We start from the raw sequence: 20,186 nt of genomic DNA on the forward strand, positions 1-20,186 counted from the left end.
GACTAACGCCTCTTCCAGATCTTTCCCAATACCTGCTTCTTCCTGTTTTGTTGCTGAAGACCCTGGTAGGGTCTTCACAGAGCCTGTTTACTGGTTTTGTTGCTTGGGGGTGAAGTTGGGTTAGCGAGAATTGGGGGTGTGGGGTAAATAGTGTCAAATGTGATTGGGAGTTTTTCACAGTCCCCCCAGTTCCTAAGTGTTACTGCCACGTATGAAGAAGTTATTTAGGTACGAAGTATTCTTGATGTTTACTAGGAAAGTCACTCTCTCTCACAAAGTTTTCTATCTCTTGTTGCAACTTTTTTAAAAAGATTTATTTATTTTTTTAAGATTTATTTATTTATACAAAAACTGGGGTACAGGCCAGATGTGCAGAAGGGTGAGAGGATTCACCAGAGACAGAGCCAGTAACAGAATAGGCAGATGGACCAAAGACACTGCTGAGGGGAGCAGCGGGCAAGGCAGGAGGGGGTCTGCCGCACCATGTGGGTTTCTCCCCGGCCATCCAGGACTCGAACCATCGCTGCAGAGGTTGCAGACAGCTTCACAGTGCTGCACTCAACCCACTGTGCCACCGGGGAGGCCCTTAAGATTTATTTACTTATGCATCCAGGGACTGGGAATAAGCCAGAGGTACGGGGGATGAGAGGATTCACCAGAGAGACTGGGGAGCAGAATAGGCACATCTACTGAAATACACTGCTGAGGGGAGCAGGGGGCAAGGAAGGAGAGGTCTGTACCATGAGGAGAGCTCCCTCGCCAGCCTGGAATTAAACTCATGTTGCAGTGGCTGCCTGTAGCTTAATAGCACTATCTTTAACCCCTGTGCCACTGGTGGAGGCACTTCTTGTTGCAACTTTTGTGAAGCAAGCCTGTGTTGCTTCTCTCCTTTTTTTTTTTTTTAGTTATTTATTTATTTATTTTATACAAGAACCGGGGTATAGGCCAGATGTACGGGAGGGTGAGAGGATTCACCAGAGACAGAGCAGGGAACAGAACAGGCAGACAGACTGAAGACACTGTTGAGGGGAGCAGTGGGCAAGGCAGGAGAGGTCTGCTGAGTCATGTGGGACCCTGGCCAGCCGGCCAGGATCGAACCGGCACTGCAGAGGCTGCAGACAGCTTCACAGTGCAGCGCTCAACCGCCTGCGCCAACAGGGGAGGCCTGTTTCTTTCCTTCTTAACACCACGTCCAAGAAGGTCTTCTATAAAAATGGGATGTTCTCTGTCTCCGGGGTTTCAGGTTGCCACATTCCAGGCAGAGAGCAAACCGCTTAAACATAGTTAGTGGATATGAAACTGAATTATAAAATTTTATTTTCTGTTTTAGTGAGCACAAACAGCAACCAAACGCCAATCCATTTCCTTTCTAGACAGAACTAAATGTGGAAGCATATAGTTCGGGATTTTGTGTATTGCCATCATTGTGGATAGTTCTGTCTGCTTCTAATCACAATATTGGAGTTTTCAGAAAGCCATGGCCTCAACCCTTGCTACCAAGAAGATGAGGGAGGAAGCCACGTGCCCCATCTGCCTGCAGCTTATGACAGAGCCCGTGAGCATTGACTGTGGGCACAGCTTCTGCCACAGGTGCATAACAGCCATACTTGAAAATCAGCAAAGAGCAGCATGGCTGAGGAGGTCCCACTGTCCACTCTGTCGGGCACCATTTAAGAAGGAAAATTTCCGGCCCATAAAGCAACTGGAAAACCTCATTGAGGGCATCAAGGGGCTGGAGCATGAGAGGCAGTGTGAGGAGCGTGGGGAGCAGCTCCACCTGTTCTGTGAGGATGATGGGAGGCTCATCTGCTGGCGCTGTGAGCGCTCCCCCCAGCACAGAGGACACAGCACAGAACTTGTGGAGGAGGCAGGACAAGGTTACAGGGTGAGTGAGTGGAGAGAGGCCTGCAGCAGTACTTGCCGTCCTGTTGAACTCTCAGATCTGAGATTATTTAGCCTGTGACCTGAGGTTGGGATCATAAAATTAACTATCATTATCTTGTTGCTATGAAAAATAGTTCAGTTGGGTCCCCATGCAATCAGATCCTAACTGACCATCCCGACTTTCACTGGATGGTGAAATTCTCATTCCTATACACTCTCTGCTGTGATGACACATGTTGGCCTGTTTTATCTTCACATGTGTGTAATTTGAAAAATTACAATGTGCAGGGCCATATGACATAATCTGAAAACAGGGACAGATATACCACCTTTTAGGGATCCTGTAGTCATTAGGGTAAAGAAAGAGCAAAACAAGAGTGTCTGGAGTGCCCTTGACTTGAGTGTGGACTAGGGTCCCAGCCAGTGGGAAGACAATCTGCAAGGACACACAACTCACCATATACAGAAATTTAAAGAAAGTCGTCTAGTGTATATTATTATTTTGGTCACATGTCGCATTTCCCTGGCAGAACTATGGTTTTGGGTCAGCTGACTCTGGGTCAGCAGATGAGTTTGGAATCACAGATCAGCCACCAACAAGCGATGGCCCCTGGTTCATGTCACTTAACCCTTTCCTAAGTCTTGGTTTTGACAGCACAGAAATTATGGTAAAAATCCTATCGGCTTCCTGGGGTTACTATGCAGGCCTTCCTCAGAGTGTTTCTATGAAAGTGTAAGGATTGAACAACACTTAAGGTCAGTCTAACCATCCCGGAGAGTTAGACTCAAGTGCTTGAAGAAGTTTTGTCAGATTGATTATAATTGTTTTCCCCTATTATTATCAGGAAAATCTCCAGAAAGCTGTGACAAAACTGAGGGAACAAGACGACCAATGTCAGAGTCTGAAGTTGATCACACAGAAACAAATAAGGAAATGGCAGGTAAGAATTCGAGTTTATTGACTTCAAACTATTGTGAATCCTAGAGCCCCCGCACAGGGGATGTTTTCACACAGCACATGCTGGTTCCTTCTTACTGCACCAGACTGAATAAATGACACCCAAAGAAGAAACATTCTATGATACTTTATCTCCTTTCTTTTCCAACCTTACTATAGTAATTCCCTGGGTTTCCTGATACTTCAGTCCAGAGAAGCAGAATTTAGACCTTTCTTACCCAGAACCATCCTTGACTAAATTGGAAATTCCTCATAGTTTAAATAAGTTCATGGTGAAAAGAATTCAACCTCATCACTTTGGCACATTTACCACAATACATGGTGCACATTCACCCCTCAAAGTTCATAAACCTTTGTGAGCTCTGTGTAGACGGGCAGTCCAGGTAACGTTATACTACTCAATTTTTATGAGACTGATGATGAGGATGGAGCTGCTGTAAGAGCAAATATTTTTTTACTTCACACTGTATTTTGCTAAGACTTTCCATGTCTGACCAGTCTCCCCCGCCAGAGGCCTATGCCTTACAGAAATACCGATGTGATCCCTCACAGGCACTCAGCGTGCAGTCTGGTTAGTTATTAGGTCTCCCTCTGGTCTCTTCAAAGCCATAGTTCTGGTCCTTTGTGTGTAAATATTATATTTAAGCTCTCAAAGGAGAGTAATACTTTCTGCCTTTCTAGAATCTCAGGTTGTGAGAACTTCCATTGTTGCAAATATATAGGGAAACTGTATCAGTGCCAGGGTCCAGCTGTCCTGTATGTGTCTCCTACACAAATCAGTTTCCCTTCTCCACATCACAATCACTGAAGCACCCCATGAACTGAGGAAGCCCCAGTGGAAATTGCGACTCTGTGTCTCCCAAATGAAAAATGAGTCCCCACAAGAGAGATCATGTGGTTTCTGTCAGTCTTATACATAAGGAGGATCAAGTGGACACAAGCTTTGTGGATGAATATTTCTAGAATCTATGATCAAATTCAGCCTCAGACCTCCCTCTGTTCATAATCATGGACTCACCTACTTGGGTTAATGTCTAGCCTTGGTGATGTTCGTCACAAACTTTTGCATCACGAAATTCCCTAGGATAGAGACATATTCGTACATTCCAAATATAAACTGTGTTTATTAGCATTTGACCAGGGCCCTCGTTCCCTGATGACATCATTGAGCAGCTTGTGCCTCCTTATTTTGTGATTTGGCTGCTGAAGAAGGAAATTACTGAGTTGACTGTAGAGAACTGGGACAGCCTCTCCCACATCTGAGTCTGCCTCCTGGGCCTCAGTCTGCAACAGGAACATGCATGTTCCTCCACCTCAGATGACTCATGGCAAAAAGAATCACAGTATCTTAAAAAAACTTTACTTTTTATAAGTGTCTCTGTTCTTTAGAATAAACATGAATTTACCATTTTCAGCATCCTTGGTGTTCACTTTATTGGCATCATCTTCATAATTGGGTGCACCCAACTCTACTCTCCAGTTGCAGAACTAGTTCATTATTCCAACATGAAACTCGATCCCACTAAACAGTAGTATCTCCATTGTCCCTCCTCTCACCTGGAACTCACATTACTATTTTCTGTTTTCAAAAGTAATGAGGTACCTTTATAAAAGCATTCATAAAATTGTTGTCCTTTGCTCTCACTTACTCCACTGACCATGTATCTTCAAGGCTCATCCATGTTGTATCAGATTTTAAGGATGAGAGTTTCCCATTTTAGAGATGTACCTCATTTTTTCCTCATTTCTTCCACAAATGAAGTTTGGTTGTTTACACCTTTTGAGCATATCTTCTTCATTCTAGGAGAAGATAGAGCTCCAGAGAAAGACAATCCAGTCTGACTTTGAGAATTTGCACACCTTCCTCCGTGATGAGGAGAAGTGTTATCTGTGGAGACTGAGATAGGAAAAGAGCAGACTCTGAAGAGTCTGCAGGATGATGAAGGCAGCCTGGAAAAGCAGAGCCAGAAACTCAAGAGCTGCATCAGGGAACTAGAGGAGAAACGTCAGCAATCGGCCCAGGATTTGCTGCAGGTGAGGCTGTGCCCTGGGAGGACGCAGAAGAGGTGTCTGTGCCCGAGTGTTAAGGGGACAGTGGAGAGAAGCAGGGGAAGATGGTGAGGTCTTCCATCTCCTCTGGGAAGTGGGGAATTACTATAGGGGAATTTAAAGTAGCGTTTCTTCTAAAGACAAATGAATATTTGAAGAGTGGCCTCCAGTAGTCTATAGGGTAACTCTGCACACTCCCCCTCTCCTGTATGTGAATCAAAAAATATACTCCTGCTTTTATAGGCGAACTGGTTCCATATTGTCTAATATGAATCATAGGCTATCATTTGCTGCCATTTGTGTCTGTTCCTTATGTACTAACCCTTAGTGCCAGTCTGTTTCCTGGACGATTCCTGCAGGTGACTTGTGAGTGTAAAGTGGGACAGTCAACATGAATGACAACATTTTCCCCTGATCTATTGGTATGTCACGTGACCCAAAGAACTCTTCGTGGAACTTTCAGCTCCATGATAAATGCCTGTACTGTTATTCTAGTTAATCTGTGTTTCACTGTAGAACTAGGGGTCACACTCTGAAGGTGAGAATGTAGCATGACAGCTCCAACATATGTGACACCTGCTGCCGCCACCTATGTGGCCCATCTCAGGGGCGCTGCCTGTGGTCACCACTAAGGCCCTCTGAAATAGGGATATCTAAATGAACTCCTCTGAAGGATTTTAGGTCATTGATGCAAATCTTATAAGGGAGTATGGGAAGCTCCTGGCCTTTCCCCTAAGTAGCCCACAGTCTGCTGTGATTAGAGGCACAGGTCACAGGAAGGAAGTTACCAACTCAGAGGGTGATGCACTGTATACATACATGCTGCTACCTTAGAGCACAGAAGGTATCAGTCTACCTGATTTCTAGCAATGTCTATGGCTGGGTCACTCTGTTCTTGGAGGAATGTTTCTAGAATTTAGCCCCACGTGCCACACCCTGTGAAATACTGATTAACCCACACTTACCCTTGTGTCCTTGTTTCTCTGTAGGGTGTGAAAGACACCTTGAGTGGGTAAGTGCTGTAGGAGCACCAAGGGGCAGGGTAGGGTCCTTAGACCCGAATGGACCATCCCACTGATGATGTCTCTGTCCTCTGCTGATCCTAGGAGTGAGGCTGTGGAGCTGGAATTGCCAGTGGCCGTCTCCCTGGAGCTCCACACTGTGTGTAATGTTCCTGAGCTTTACTTGAATGTGAAGAAAATACTAAAGCGCTACCAAGGTATGGAAAGCCAAGAATTCTTTAGATGTTATACTTCAAAGATACCATCATGGTAAACCTGCTCACCACCTGCCCCTGGAGACACTCACAGTCAGAGAGATTGTTTAGTTTTTCATAGAGCTGTCTCCTCCCCCAGGTCAGGAAGCTCTAGTGCTTACACGGGACACAGCCTGCTGGGGATCTGTGCAGGCCCTTCATATTCCCCCTCTCCCGTTCTTCAGCTGCCTCAGCCCAGGCACCTTCCTCATTATTCCTAAACACTGAAAATATTAACAGTTTTCAGAGTTCTTCAATTTCATCATGAAAGTAAAGAGCATTAACACATATAAAGTATTTACAACCATGTCTTGTATATAATGTTTATTGTTAACTTTTCAGTCACCTCTGACAACAATGCAAGGAAGGTAAGTGAGGATATTTTCTGTGATGCAGATATTTTAGAGCTTTGACGCAGACAGTACAGTGAATGTTAGAATCTTAAGGAAAACCATGTTTTGTCAAATCTGATGTTTCCTCCCTGGAGTCTCTTAATCAGTGCTTGCTGTATTACCATCCAATCTTATCTACAATTTCAAAATTCAAATGTTTTGAGAACTAAATATTTTCCATAACTCACTTGTCTACAAAATCAGACCTAATTGGAAATTGTTTGGTGACTGTCTTAGTCACCTACTGCTGCAAAAATATTTAGTGGCTTAAGGCAAAAACCACATTGTATCTCTCAGTATTATGTGTCAGAAACCTGGGCCCAGCTCAGGTAGGATCACACCATCCAGTTATGGGCTCGCCTGCTGGATCAGTTGGGGAATCTTCTTCCACTTGTTGGCAGAATTCATTTCTTCACGGTTATAGGATTTAGGCCCTGACTTCTTACCAGATGTTTTCTGGAAGCGCTCTCAGCTTCTGGAAGCGCCCTCAGCTTCTGGAAGTCACCACTCATCACTTTGCCCATGGGCCTCCCAACATGGCCAATTATTTCTTGCAAGTGAGCTCAGGAGACAGGCTCTCTAGAGTAGTCAGCTATTAAAATAGAATCACATAGTGAAATATAATCAAGGGGTCACATCCCATTATTTTTGCCAGTGGTCAGAGGTAATTGATGAGAGGCATCTTAGGTTATGTCCACAGTTAAATGGAAGAAGTGTTATAAGACTGTATAATGAGGAGGCAGGGATAATGCACACAACCTTGGGTCTGCACTTCCACAGTGGCCAATCCTACATCATACTGATTGAGACTACTGGAGACCTTTACTTATCCCACTTACTGCAGGATTATTGATGCATTGAGGACAGGACTGCCAGAGCCCTTGTTGGGGGTGGGTAGACCATGTAATGTGTATTACTGTTATGTATTTAAAACATCAAAAATATTCTGAATTTTAACATTTGCTCCTATGCCCAGGGGTTGTAGACAAGGGATTATGGAATTTATGTGGTCCCCTCAAATTAATATCAGCAACAACCACCAAAAACATTATCTCAGAATTTGAACTCATAAAGATGCAAGGAAGGAAAAATCAGAACTTTCTGAAAGTCATTTCCAGAGTTCAGTGAGCTGATTTGCCTTCTTTTATTTTTCATACATGGCATTTCAATGAGGTTCAAGTCAACCTGTTTGTGAAATGGACTTGTCTCTTAATTAAATATATCACCTTCTCTTTAAAACTCTCATTATTAAAGACTTTTGCTATTTTTACTATAATATAATAATATATTAATAATTATATAGTAATATAAAATACACTGTATTATGTATTATATTAATTTTACTATACTATAAAATATTAATAATTTTTTAAAAAAGATTTATTTATTTATACAAGCACTGGGTACAGTCAGAAGCATGGGAGGGTGAGAGAACTCACCAGAGCCAGAGCAGGGAGCAGAGCAGGCAGAAGGACCGAGGTACTCTGCTGAGGGGAGCAGCGGGCAGCAGGAGAGGTCTGCATGCCATGTGGGACCCTCCTTCGGTTGCTGGGGAGCAGCCAGGGATCGAACTGGGCAGCTTCGCAACCCAGCGCTCAACCACTGTGCCACGGGGAGGCGCTAAAGTATTAATAATTTTAATACTATATAATCTATTACCACACATATATTATGCACATTATTAATAATATAATAATTACACTGTTAGTAATAATAAAAACTAAATTTACTGTTAAATTTTCTATAAATCATTTTTACAAATAAATTGTAACCAGTTAAATAGAATAGGACAGGCATGAAGAAAAAATCTCGCATTTCCCCTCCCCATTTCCAGGTCTGCTTCTCAAGGCAGCAAGATCTTGATCTTTCTCTGTTTGTACAAGCATTTAATCTAATTTATTGAAATCTCTTCCTATGTCACCTATGACATTCAAAACTACCACTATGAGACTATCCTAATTTTATGTAACCTTATCCCCGCTGATGGGGCCTCAGGCTCTCCGGCACTGGGGGTGACAGCAATGCTGCAGTGATGTTCTAGTCGAACAGCCTAGTAACCCTGAGCTTTCATTTCTGTGCGGCATGTTCCTAAGGCTGGGATTGCTGGAAGGTGCTATCTTGGTGCTTATTACAGGTAGCTTGTTTCAGTGAAGCAACAAGCTCTGCCACTTGCAAGGTTCCACTTGCCTAAGTGAGTGCTTTCTGTGGCTGATTCATTTGTTTAGGAATTTTGTCTTCTGGTGAGAAGACTCCACATTTGGTCTCCTTTTTTAGTCACAGTCCTCCTTGTGGAAGCTTTGATATAGATGAGGAATCTGAGACACAGGAGGTGAAATGAGTGCTGTAAGTTCCCACACTGGAGGTCTGGGAACTCAGTCCACAGCTCTAGAACTCTTTGTCACTTTGCAGTATGGTAATAAATGAATGTGATATTTTTAATTGAAGGCTTGAAGTCACTTGTTATTTCCTTGTTTTTTTTTTAATTGTTATGCACAAAATACTTCTGTGACCATTTCTGGTCCATGCTTCTTTCTTTTCTTGAATGGTGTCCTTAGACATACTTTGAATGGAATCGGTACTATACAGGGATGCACATTTTAATATTACAACATATGCAGATCTTAAAATTGTATGACTGTTTTCAACCCGCAGTAGGAGAATCCCCCTGTAGCACACCCCCGTGTGACTTGTCTCTCTATTGAACACTTTTGACAGCCTTATAGATTTAATCTGATATCTGTTTGTGGACTTAATTTTATTTCTCTGTTTTCACTAAGTGAGGTTCAGATTCTCTTTGCAAGTCCATCGACCCTTTGGGCTTCTGTGATTACTCAGGGTTTACTCTGATTGGAGAATGTTTCTATTAGATTCTTGACTTTATTGATCTGTGGAAACCTGTTATATCCCTTATCTTTTGATAGGCTTAAAACAGTTCTCATTCATTGTTTCACTGATGACTTTTTTATATGAAGCATGTTATAATCGTTCAATTGTGTATAGATTATATTATGATGTAGATGTTTTTCTATTCATATGTCTACATATAATTGGCCTTTGGTATTGATTTATAACCTATTTGTATTGTGCCCCCATCCCACTGGGGCAACATCTCTTTGCTCTATCATCTTCTCTGCGGTTTTCCTTGGCTGAAGCAAGTAGAAGTCAGAGAAAATGGAACCTGGGAGATGTGTCCGCAGGGAACAGCAGAGTGGAGAAAGGTGGGGAGTAATCTTGATGGGGAAAAGTGAGACCCTAGGACAGGAAGAATTTCTGCAACTTCATTTCCCTTAGTGACGGAGTCCAGTAATCAGTGTTTAACCCAGTAACACAGTGCATGCTTAACTCTGTTGCTACAACTTCTGTTCATTTCAGTACTGCTCAACTGCTCAGTGTCACACTTAAATTTATCATATATTTTCTATTTTGCTTGATCCTATCAATAGTTATATATATTTTTTATTTATATTGGTGTCCAGTTTATTTCCTTATGCTAATCCATTAGCTGAAACAAGACAGAAGAACTTATACTTTAAAAAGAGTGGAGCAGGTTTCCTGAGGTCTGGGTAAAATTCTGGGTTTTCAATAATAACCTGTGTCCTTAGCTTTGTTATTTTCCTTTCTTATTTTTGGTGTGGGTGGTTATTATTAAAATGGAAAGGTGGTTCTGCTCAAATCATCTGTGATTCCTACTTGTCCTGCATGGGAGATGAAGGACTTTGGGGGGACAGTAACACTATCATTTTGGGTAGTTCTGGTTCTTGGCTTCTCTGAGTGATGAGATGGTGATGATGATATTTATTTTTACTATCCATTATTGATCATTTCCCATATACCAGGAATTTCACCAGCCCTTGTGCTTATGTTAGCTCATTCAAATATCTTCCACTCCTTCATCTGTGCCAATAGGATTTCCGCTTTATATTTAACAGATAGAGGATGACTCATGCACCCTGCTGGAAACAAAGCTCCTATTTGAACACCGGCTAGTTTATTGAAAACTAAAGACAGAAAAAACATGTCTTTTTTGTTTTCTGTTTGTTTTATTTTGCAGTCCCTGTGACCCTGGATCCAGATACAGCTCACACTCATGTAATTGTCTCTGAGGATCGAAGACAAGTGACCTATGGAGGCCGCCAGTTGATCCTTGGAAATTCTCTAAGATATCTTGACCTACCCTGGGTTCTCGGCTGTGAGCGCTTCACCTCAGGAAGACATTACTTTGAAGTGGCTGTGAGAGAAGATTCTGGGTGGGATTTAGGAGTCTGTCTGGAAAATGTACCCAAACGTGCTCTCATGTGTCTGCAACCTAAGTCTGGATTCTGGGTCATTAGATCATGCAAAGGGAAAGAGTATGTAGCCTTTACCTATCCCCCTACTTCCCTTCCTCTGAAGGAGCAAATCTGGGTTTTGGGGGTTTTTGTGGACTGTGAGGCCGGACGTGTGTCCTTTTATGACATGACAAGTACCGGCTCCCACATCTTCACCTTCCCAAGGGTCTCCTTCTCTGATACTCTCCGGCCCTTTTTTGGGGTTACTCAAGGTTCCACTTTATTCCTTAATTCACAATAATAGTAAAGAAAGGAATAGGTTCCCATAGCCTCCTTTTTGGTGTAACCATCCTAGAGAATTTAATAAAAGTTCCTTCAGGGAAGAAACTTGGTCTTTTCCTTCACTTACATTTTTTCTTTACCTGGAACAGTGCCAACTCTGGGTGGATACTGCATTGAGCGATTGGATATAAATCTGCATTGAGTGAATTGATATAAAGACAAAAAATATGTAGATGATCATCTTAATCAGTGGAAAATTTAAGTTAACAGCCACAGGTATACACTGTCCTTTCTATTCATCTTCAGAGGGTTCAGATCTCTGATTTCCCAGTTCCTGGTCTGACCAGTGGGTTGGCCAGAGGTCAGAGGGGTGAGTGCTACCACTTTGTTTGATAGCATCAGAAGTGCTGTGTGGAGAGGAGGGGAAACTGTAGTTGTTGCTGTCAGCTGCATAGAAGAGCAGGAACATTAAAATAATGGTGACCCTTCTAACCTCTGAGCTGTTGTCCTGGATGTTCTCGTACGTACATATGCCTTCCAGACCTAGTGAGTCTACTCAGGCGACATATAAGAGAAAAGCTGCAGTGGTTTACAGTGAGAGGGTTCAAACAGGGAGGAGATTAAGGGTAAAAATAAACTCTGACAGGGTTTCAGTCTAGAAATGAAATTGATTTATTCCAGATTCTGCTAGTGCCACCTATCTTTTAATATTTTATTAATTTTAATTTGTTTTTGTGTGTGTAGAAGAACTGGGGAGTAGGCCAGAGGTGCATGGGGTGAGAGGATTCACCGGCCCCCCGAAGCTCCGCCCCCCCCATTCCGCCCCCTTCAGCCTCCGGTGCCCGGGGCGCGCTGCGAAGGCGTCGTTTTCTGGCGCCTCCTACCGGCGGCGCCTCGGCGCGGGCCCAGGTCCTCTCCCCCGGCCCCCCGCCCCCCCGCCCCCCGTCCCCCTCGCCTGCGGCGGCGGCTGCGCCCGAGGGTCTCGGGCCGGGCTGGTCTCCCCCGCGCCGCCCGCCTTCCCCTGACAGCGGTGCTGAGGAGACTCAGGGGGAAGCTTCGGTGTAAGATGACGGCGACAGGGCTGGGCCGGCGCGGGGAGAGGCGGTGAGGCTCACGCAGGAGCACCCCGGGGGGCGGGCGGGAATAGGGGGTGCGGTGGGAAGCCTGGGGTTCGGGCCCGGTGTGGTGCGGAGCCGGAGGACCCGCCCACCCGCCTGGGGAGTGTCGCGGGCGCGTTTCCCTGGGGGCATTTCTAGGGGAAGATCCCGACAATGGAGACCGGCTAGTTCAACCCCCAGAGTTATTTTTTTTCGAAGATTTTTTTTATTTATGCATACAAGAGCAGGGATACATGCCAGATTTTTGTGGGTGTGTGAGTGAGAGGATTCACCAGAGACAGAGTGGGGAACCGAACAGGCAGATCGAAGAAGCACACTGCTGAGGGGAGCAGGAGAGGTCTGCTGCGCCATGTGGGTAGCTCCCTGGCCAGGGATCGAACTCGTGCTGCAGAGCCTGGGGACAACTTCATAGATTATGTCTTAACCCCTTGCGCCACCGGGGAGGTTCTCAACGCTTAGATTCCTAAAACTTAGTATTTGATTACCTTTGTTTCAGATTCTTTATCATCGCCCTTGCTGCGTAGTGCAGCCATCTTTCTGAAATGGGTTCATTGAAATTCATGGATTAAAAAGGTTGTAGTTTCTGCTATTTAGGAAAAAAATTCATCCACTAATTCTTCATATATACTTTCTGCCCCTTCCCTGATCTTTCCTCCCCTTTACACACTTGCAGGAGCAGAACGTGCATATATAGTAGGAGACGTGAAGCTGTTGAGCAGTTCGCTGACACCCTGTTCATTTGTTTTATTAGTTTTTATTCTGTTGTCTTGGTTTTATTTTGTATAATTTCTGTGGCTGGACCGTCTAGTTCCTCATTATTTCTTTTGCAGAGTTTCATCAGTCATTAATCCTATTGTGCCTTGACTATGCCCTAGTCTCCATTTCTAGAAATTCATTAATCCTATTATACCTTTAATATGTGCTGGTCCCCATTTTTAGAAATTCAGTTTGATTTAGGCATCTGTGTAACATCTGAACATATGAGTGCAGTAATAATAACTGCCTTAGTATCCTTTTTCTATAGATCTAATGTCTTTCCTGTGTAAATTTTGATTGATTGATTGATTCTTTCATCATGAGTCAATTGTTTCTTTGCATACTTGGATATTTTTTTTAAACTATTGAATGTTTTTATTAAGGCACATTTCATATGTCATAAAATCCACCTTTTGTAAGTGTTATAGTGGTCATAGTGTGTTCAAAAATTTGTAGCGGGCCTCCCCGGTGGTGCAGCGGTTGGGCGCTGGGTTGCGAAGCTGCCCGCGGTCTCTGTAGCGCTGGTTCAATCCCCGGCTGCTCCCCGGCCACTGGAGGAGGGTCCTGCATGGCGCGCAGACCTCTCCTGCCGCCCGCTGCTCCCCTCAGCAGTGTACTTCGGTCCTTCTGCCTGCTCTGCTCCCCGCTCTGGCTCTGGTGAATTCTCTCACCCTCCCGTGCTTCTGATTGTACCCAGTGCCTGTATGAATAAGTAAATCTTAAAAAAAAAAAATTTGTAGCGATGTTGCCACTGTTTAAATTTCCGAACATTTTCATTTCTTCAAAACAAGTCTCATATCCTTAGTCAATAAGTCCTCAATCATTCCCCCAACTGTCAGTCTTTGGCTAGGACGCTAATCTACCTATGTATTCACCTATTTTAGACTTTTTTTTTTTAATAGAGGCATGTTTTATTTATTTATTTATTTGTTTGTTTGTTTTTGTTTATACATGCACTGGGTACAGTCAGAAGTGCGGTTGGGTGAGAGAATTCACCAGAGCCAGAGCCGGGAGCAGAGCAGGCAGAAGGACCGAAGTACACTGCTGAGGGGAGCAGCGGGCGGCAGGAGAGGTCTGGACGCCATGTGGGACCCTCCTCCGGTGGCCGGGGAGCAGCCGGGGATCGAACCGGCGCCGCAGAGGCCGCGGGCATCTTCGCAACCCAGCGCTCAATCGCTACGCCACCTGGGAGGCCCTATGTTAGACTTTTAACAAAAAGTATCATACACGAAGTGACTTTGTGTGTCCGGCTTCTTTCAATTAGTAGATGTTTTCAAGGTTCATTAATATGGGTGCGTGAATGGTATTTTGTTCATATGTATTTGAATAATCTGCCATTATATGGCCTTTATTATACTGTATTTGTCCTTTCATCAGTGGATGTGCATTTGGGTTGTCTCCATTTGGGGGCTAGTTTGAATAGAACCACTGTGAACTGTTATGTACAAGTTTTTGTCTGAGTATTATGTTTTCCATTTTTCTTGGGTACTTACATAGTAGTAGAATTTCATGTGATAACTCTTACATTCAACTTTTTAAGAACTGTTCAACTGTTTTCCAAAGAAATTGCACCATTTTATATCAACATAAGCAGTGTTTGGGTTCCACGTTCGCCACTTGTTATTTTCAGTATTTTTAAATTACAGCTACCTTGGTGGATGCGACAAGATGTCTCATTGTGGTGTTGTTTTGCATTTTCCAAAACTGGTGATGTTGCACATTTTTTCATGTGTGTATTGTCTCTTTTTGGAATCATGTCTGTTCAGATTCTTCCCCCATTTTAAGTGGGGTTCTTTGTCTTTGTTGTTGGGATGTAGGAACTCTTTCTATGTAAATTACAATTCTAGATATGTCACTTATCAGATATACAATTTTCACAAATATTCTACCATTGTCTGGGTCATCATTTCACATTCTTGATGGAGTCTTAAGAAGCTTAATAATCTTCAGTTTTGTTGCTATCCACCAAGAATTTTTAATTGTTTCAGTGCTTTAATTTACATCTTTGATTCGTTATTAGTTCTGTATATGCTGTGAGGCAGGGATCCAAATGCATTCTTTTGCTTATGAATATGTAGTTGTCCCACTATCTTTTGGCAAGACGACTTTTCTATGCACACTGAAGTGTTGGCATACTAGTCAAAATTAATTAACCATAGATATATGGGTTTGTTCATGGACTTTATGAAGTTACATTAGTCTGTATATTTATCCTTATACTAATATTTCGTAGTCTTGATTATTGTAGTGATATAGTGTATGTTGAAATTGGAAATTGTGAGCCCAGCAACTTTGATCTCTTTTTTCAAGATGGCTTTGGCTATTGTGGATCCCTTGCATTTCCCTCAAGCTCTTGTACTTCCAGATACAATTTTAGGATAGAATTACCAAAAGTAACTCTTTTTGCAAAAAGAAACAAAACACCACAGAACAAAAACAAAAATGGATGAGTCTGCACAATTTGTGAAATATTGCCAACTTGGCAAATTAAATCTAACAGTATATGAACATAGAATGTCTTTTCCATATATTAAAATGAACTTAATTTATTTCAGAGATGTTCTGCAGATTTCAACATGCAAGTCTTATGCTCCTTTTGTTAATTTAATTCTCTAGAATTTTATTATTTTTGATGCTATTATGAATGATAATTTCCTTCATTTTCATTTTCAGCTTGTTCATTGAATATTACTCATTGTTCATTGAATATTACTCATTGTTCATTGAATTGTACTTATTGGTCTAATATTCTGCAATTACGTTGAACTCCTTTATTAGTGCTAAGGTTTTTTTGTATGTGGATTTCTTAAGATTTCCAATATACCAAAACTACAGCAATATTGAGTACAGACATGGAAGTGTGGGGCCATTGATTATGATGCAGGTGACCTGGAATAAGCAGCTTGGGGTTCTTAGTAACAACCTTTTGCTCAGTTCCTGGTGTGCAACTTAGTCCCTGATATGAATCTTGCTTCATGTTAGACCATATACTGCCATGAGCCAGAATGGACCTGAGGGTTCCCATAACTACTGGCCCTTTATTCCCCCTTGGTATGCAACCATACAACTCACCTTTCTGTATGTAGCCGCATTCTATCTGAACATGTACAGCTGCCAATGCAAACCTCCCTGAACTTTGCAGAAACTAAAGTGTCTATAAGCCCCTGAGGTCCTACAAAGGGCTCAACCTTGGGATAGGAATCTGCTGAGTCAGCACTGGTGCAGTAAACCTGCTTCTTGTTAGCCCTGGTGTCCAGGTTTCCTTTGTGCCATATAACAATTATAGCTGATCAATTGTACCCACGTACAAAGGCTGTCATTTCCATTGAGTATTTCACTGACTATATTATTGTCCTATTAACACTACCAAACACAGAATGTGTATGTTGCTAAGTTTAGGTAAAAATTAAATTGTCTTTTCTTTATTTGATAGTATTCCCATTAAAAACAACCTCTAGAACTATTTCAGTAAAGTATGTCTAAATTTTTTTTTTAAGTTAAGTCTTTTTTTTTTTTAAAGATTTATTTTTATTTTATTTATACAAGCACTGGGTACAGTCAGAAGCGCGGGAGGGCGAGAGAATTCACCAGAGCCAGAGCGGGGAGCAGAGCAGGCAGCAGGACTGAAGTACACTGTTGAGGGGAGCAGCAGGCGGCAGGAGAGGTCTGCGCGCCATGTGGGACCCTCCTCCTGTGGCCGGGGAGCAGCTGGGGATAGAACCAGTGCTGCAGAGGCTGCAGGCAGCTTTGCAACCCAGCGCTCAACCGCTGCGCCACTGGTGGAGGCCCAACGTATGTCTAAATTTAAGAAATATGTTCTGAACTACTTTTACTTTGAATAATTTGAATTTCTCTTTTTTTGTTGATGTTTCTTCACTAAAACATTTTATTTTATTTATTTATTTTTTATGGGACCTTCACCGGTGGCCGGGGATGGAACTGGCGCTGCAGAGGCTGTGGACAGCTTCGCAGCCCAGTGCTCAACTGCTGCGCCACTGGGGAGGCCCTAAAACATTTTATTTTTTACAGTAAAACCTTTTAAGTGAACTGCTTTAGCTATTAGTTTTAAAGCCAGCTGTGCATATTTATAGTCGTTGTTACAATAAAAACAATGCAGAGTAATTAACGCTTTGGCACAGATGCTTTCTCTCCATTAGTTATCATATTTAAGACTTCAAGGTAAGTAAGAAAAAATTAAATCAAATTGATTCTTAATGGTAACAAATGAGTTTTACAAACTGTTAATATTGAAAGTGAGAGGTATATGAGACTTTTTTTGATTTGCTGAGAGATGATGGTTTCATGAACTCCTACTAAATACAGAAAGAAAATCCTATTATTTTTCTTTACTGGTTTAGATAATCACCCTGAATATCAGGAATGCATTTTATGTTCCAAAGTGCACAGATTCGATTATTATAAGCATCTCAGGTCTGGAATATACACAAAGACCTGTTACTCTTATGACAAAACAGAATTTTTCTCTATGTTGAGATCAGTTTTTTTGGATCAAATTTTATTTTTTTTTTGAAAAGATATTCATATGCAAAATTGTGTTATCTGTAAGCCAGCTTTTACTATTTCTTTGAAATCTGTAAGTCCTTCATTTCCCTTTCTCTTACTAATTCTCCCTGACTGTAGAATCTTCAGTATGGTGTTGACTAAACTTTTACCATGATGTTTCAAGTTACCTATGAGCTTTTCATATATGTTCTTTTTTTTTTTAATATTTATTTATTTATTTATTCTTTCATTCCTTCATTCATTCATTTATACAAGCACTGGGTACAGTCAGAAGCGCGGGAGGGTGAGAGAATTCACCAGAGCCAGAGCGGGGAGCAGAGCAGGCAGAAGGACCGAAGTACACTGCTGAGGGGAGCAGCGGGCAGCAGGAGAGGTCTGCGCGCCATGTGGGACCCTCCTCTGGTGGCCGGGGAGCAGCCGGGGAACGAGGCTGCGGGCAGTTTCTCAACCCAGCGCTCAACCACTGCGCCACCGGGGAGGCCCTTCATATATGTTCTTATCAGGTGGAAGAAAGTGACCTTGCATTCCTACTTTTACCGTGTATTCTGATGAAAAGATGTTGGATTTTGAGGAATGTTTTTTCTTTGTCTGTTGAGATGATCATTTGTTTTTGGTTTTATTGACACAGTTTATTTCATTGATTGATTTACATATAAAGAGCCTCTCTGGCATTCGTAAGATAAATTCCACTTGTTCACGGTATAGAAGCCATTTTATAAGGTTGCTGGATTCAGTTTTAATATTTTGTTGAGTAATTTAGTGCCACTATTAAACAGGGATACTGGTGTCTAGTTTTCTGTGATATATTTAATTGTCAGACTAATATTGACTTTGTAGAATGAGTTGGAAAGTAATCACTCTTCTACTCTACAAAAAGCTTGTGAGGGCCTCCCCGGTGGCGCAGCGGTTGAGCGCTGGGTTGCGAAGCTGCCCGCAGCCTCAGCAGCACCAGTTCTATCCCTGGCTGCTCCCCGGTCACCGGAGGAGGGTCCCACATGGCGCACAGACCTCTCCTGCCGCCTGCTGCTCCCCTCAGCAGTGTACTTCGGTCCTTCTGCCTGTTCTGCTCCCCGCTCTGGCTCTGGTGAATTCTCTCACCCTCCCGCGCTTCTGACTATACCCAGTACTTGTATAAATAAATAAATATATTTACTTATTTATACAAAACAAAAAAAAAGCTTGTGAAAGATTAGTGTAAATTCTTTTTTAAACATTTGATAGAATTCACCAGTGAAGACATCTGTCCCTGGGAGTTTCTTTGTGGAAAGGATTAGACTGGTAATTCATAGTTTTTAGTTGTCATAGTGTGACATATTTTCTATTTCTTCTTAGAAAATGTTGGTAGTTGTTGTCATTTATATTATCTATTTCATCAGGGTTATCTAATTTGCTAGCATAATACTCATAATACTCCTTTGCTTTCCTTTTATTTCTTAAGATTGGTAGATATGTTCCCCCCTCTCATTTCTTATTTGAGAATTTGTGGCTTCTCTTATTTTCTTGGTTAGCAATTCCCTGGCAGAACTGTGGTTTTGGGTCAGCTGACTTTAGGTCAGCTGACTTTGGGTTAGCAGATGAGCTTGAAATCACCGCTCAGCCACCCACCAGCAATGGCCCCTGGTGCATGTTATTAACCCCACTCTAAGCCTCGGTTTTGATAACATGAAATGATGGTAAAAGTCCTGACAGCTTCCCAGGTTACTGCACAGACTTTTGCAGGGTGTTTCTCTGAAATTACAAGGATTGAACAACATTTAAGGTCAGTCTAACCATCCTGGAGGGTTAGACTCAAGTGCTTGAAGAAGTTTTGTCAGATGAATGATAATTGTTTCGCCCTATTATTATCAGGAAAAGCTCCAGAAAGCTGAGGGAACAAGACGACCAATGCCAGAGTCTGAAGTTGATCACACAGAAACAAATAAGGAAATGGCAGGTAAGAATTTGAGTTTATTGATTTCAAACTATTGTGAATCCTAGAGCCGAGGCAGAGGAGATGTTTTCACACAGCACATGCTGATACCTTCTTACTGCACCAGACTGAATAAATGACACCCAAAGAAGAAACATTCTATGATACTTTATCTCCTTTCTTTTTCAACCTTTCTATAGTAATTCTGTGGGATTCCTGATACTTCAGTCCAGAGAAGCAGAATTTAGACATTTCTTACTAGAACCATCATCCTTGACTAAATTGGAAATTGGAAATTCCTCACGGTTTAAATAAGTTCACACTCACCCTTAGAGGTTCAAAAACCTTTGTGAGCTCTGTATACAGGGTCAGTATACAGATGACATTATACTACTCAACTTTATGAGACTGATGATGAGGATAGAGCTGCTGTAAGAGCAAATATTTTTTTATTTCACACTGTATTTTGCTAAGACTTTCCATGTCTGACCAGTCTCCTATACCAGAGACCTATGCCTAACAGAAATACTGACGTGATCCCTCACGGGCACTCAGCCTGCAGACTGGTTAGTTATTACATCTCCCTATGGTGTCTTCGAAGCCATTGTCCTGGTCCTTTGTGTGTGGATGTTAAATTTAAGCTCTCAAAGGAGAGTCATACTTCCTGCCTTTTTGGAATCTCAGGTAATGAAAACTTCTGTTGCTGCAAATATGTAGAGACCATGTCAGTGCCAGAATCCAGTTGTCCTGTATGTGTCTCCTACACAATCAGTCTCCCTTCTCCACAACAT

General features: G+C 42.4%; 1 protein-coding gene and 1 pseudogene across 1 annotated transcript in view; both read left to right on the forward strand.

The window, feature by feature from the left end:
- Positions 1 to 19,391, forward strand: part of LOC119251754 (E3 ubiquitin-protein ligase TRIM38-like) — a 34,045-nt gene extending 14,654 nt beyond the window's left edge. The window contains exon 6 of the mRNA XM_054698402.1: positions 19,335 to 19,391. Coding sequence (XP_054554377.1) covers positions 19,335 to 19,354 — 20 coding nt within the window. The 3' untranslated portion in view covers positions 19,355 to 19,391. The remainder of the gene's footprint in view (positions 1 to 19,334) is intronic.
- Positions 1,193 to 11,157, forward strand: LOC119253533 (E3 ubiquitin-protein ligase TRIM38-like; annotated as a pseudogene).
- Positions 19,392 to 20,186: the final 795 nt, after the last annotated feature.

This window comes from Talpa occidentalis, unplaced genomic scaffold (genome assembly GCF_014898055.3).
Source record: "Talpa occidentalis isolate TD23 unplaced genomic scaffold, MPIMG_talOcc4v2.1 talOcc4.2, whole genome shotgun sequence".
NCBI classification, from domain to species: domain Eukaryota; kingdom Metazoa; phylum Chordata; class Mammalia; order Eulipotyphla; family Talpidae; genus Talpa; species Talpa occidentalis.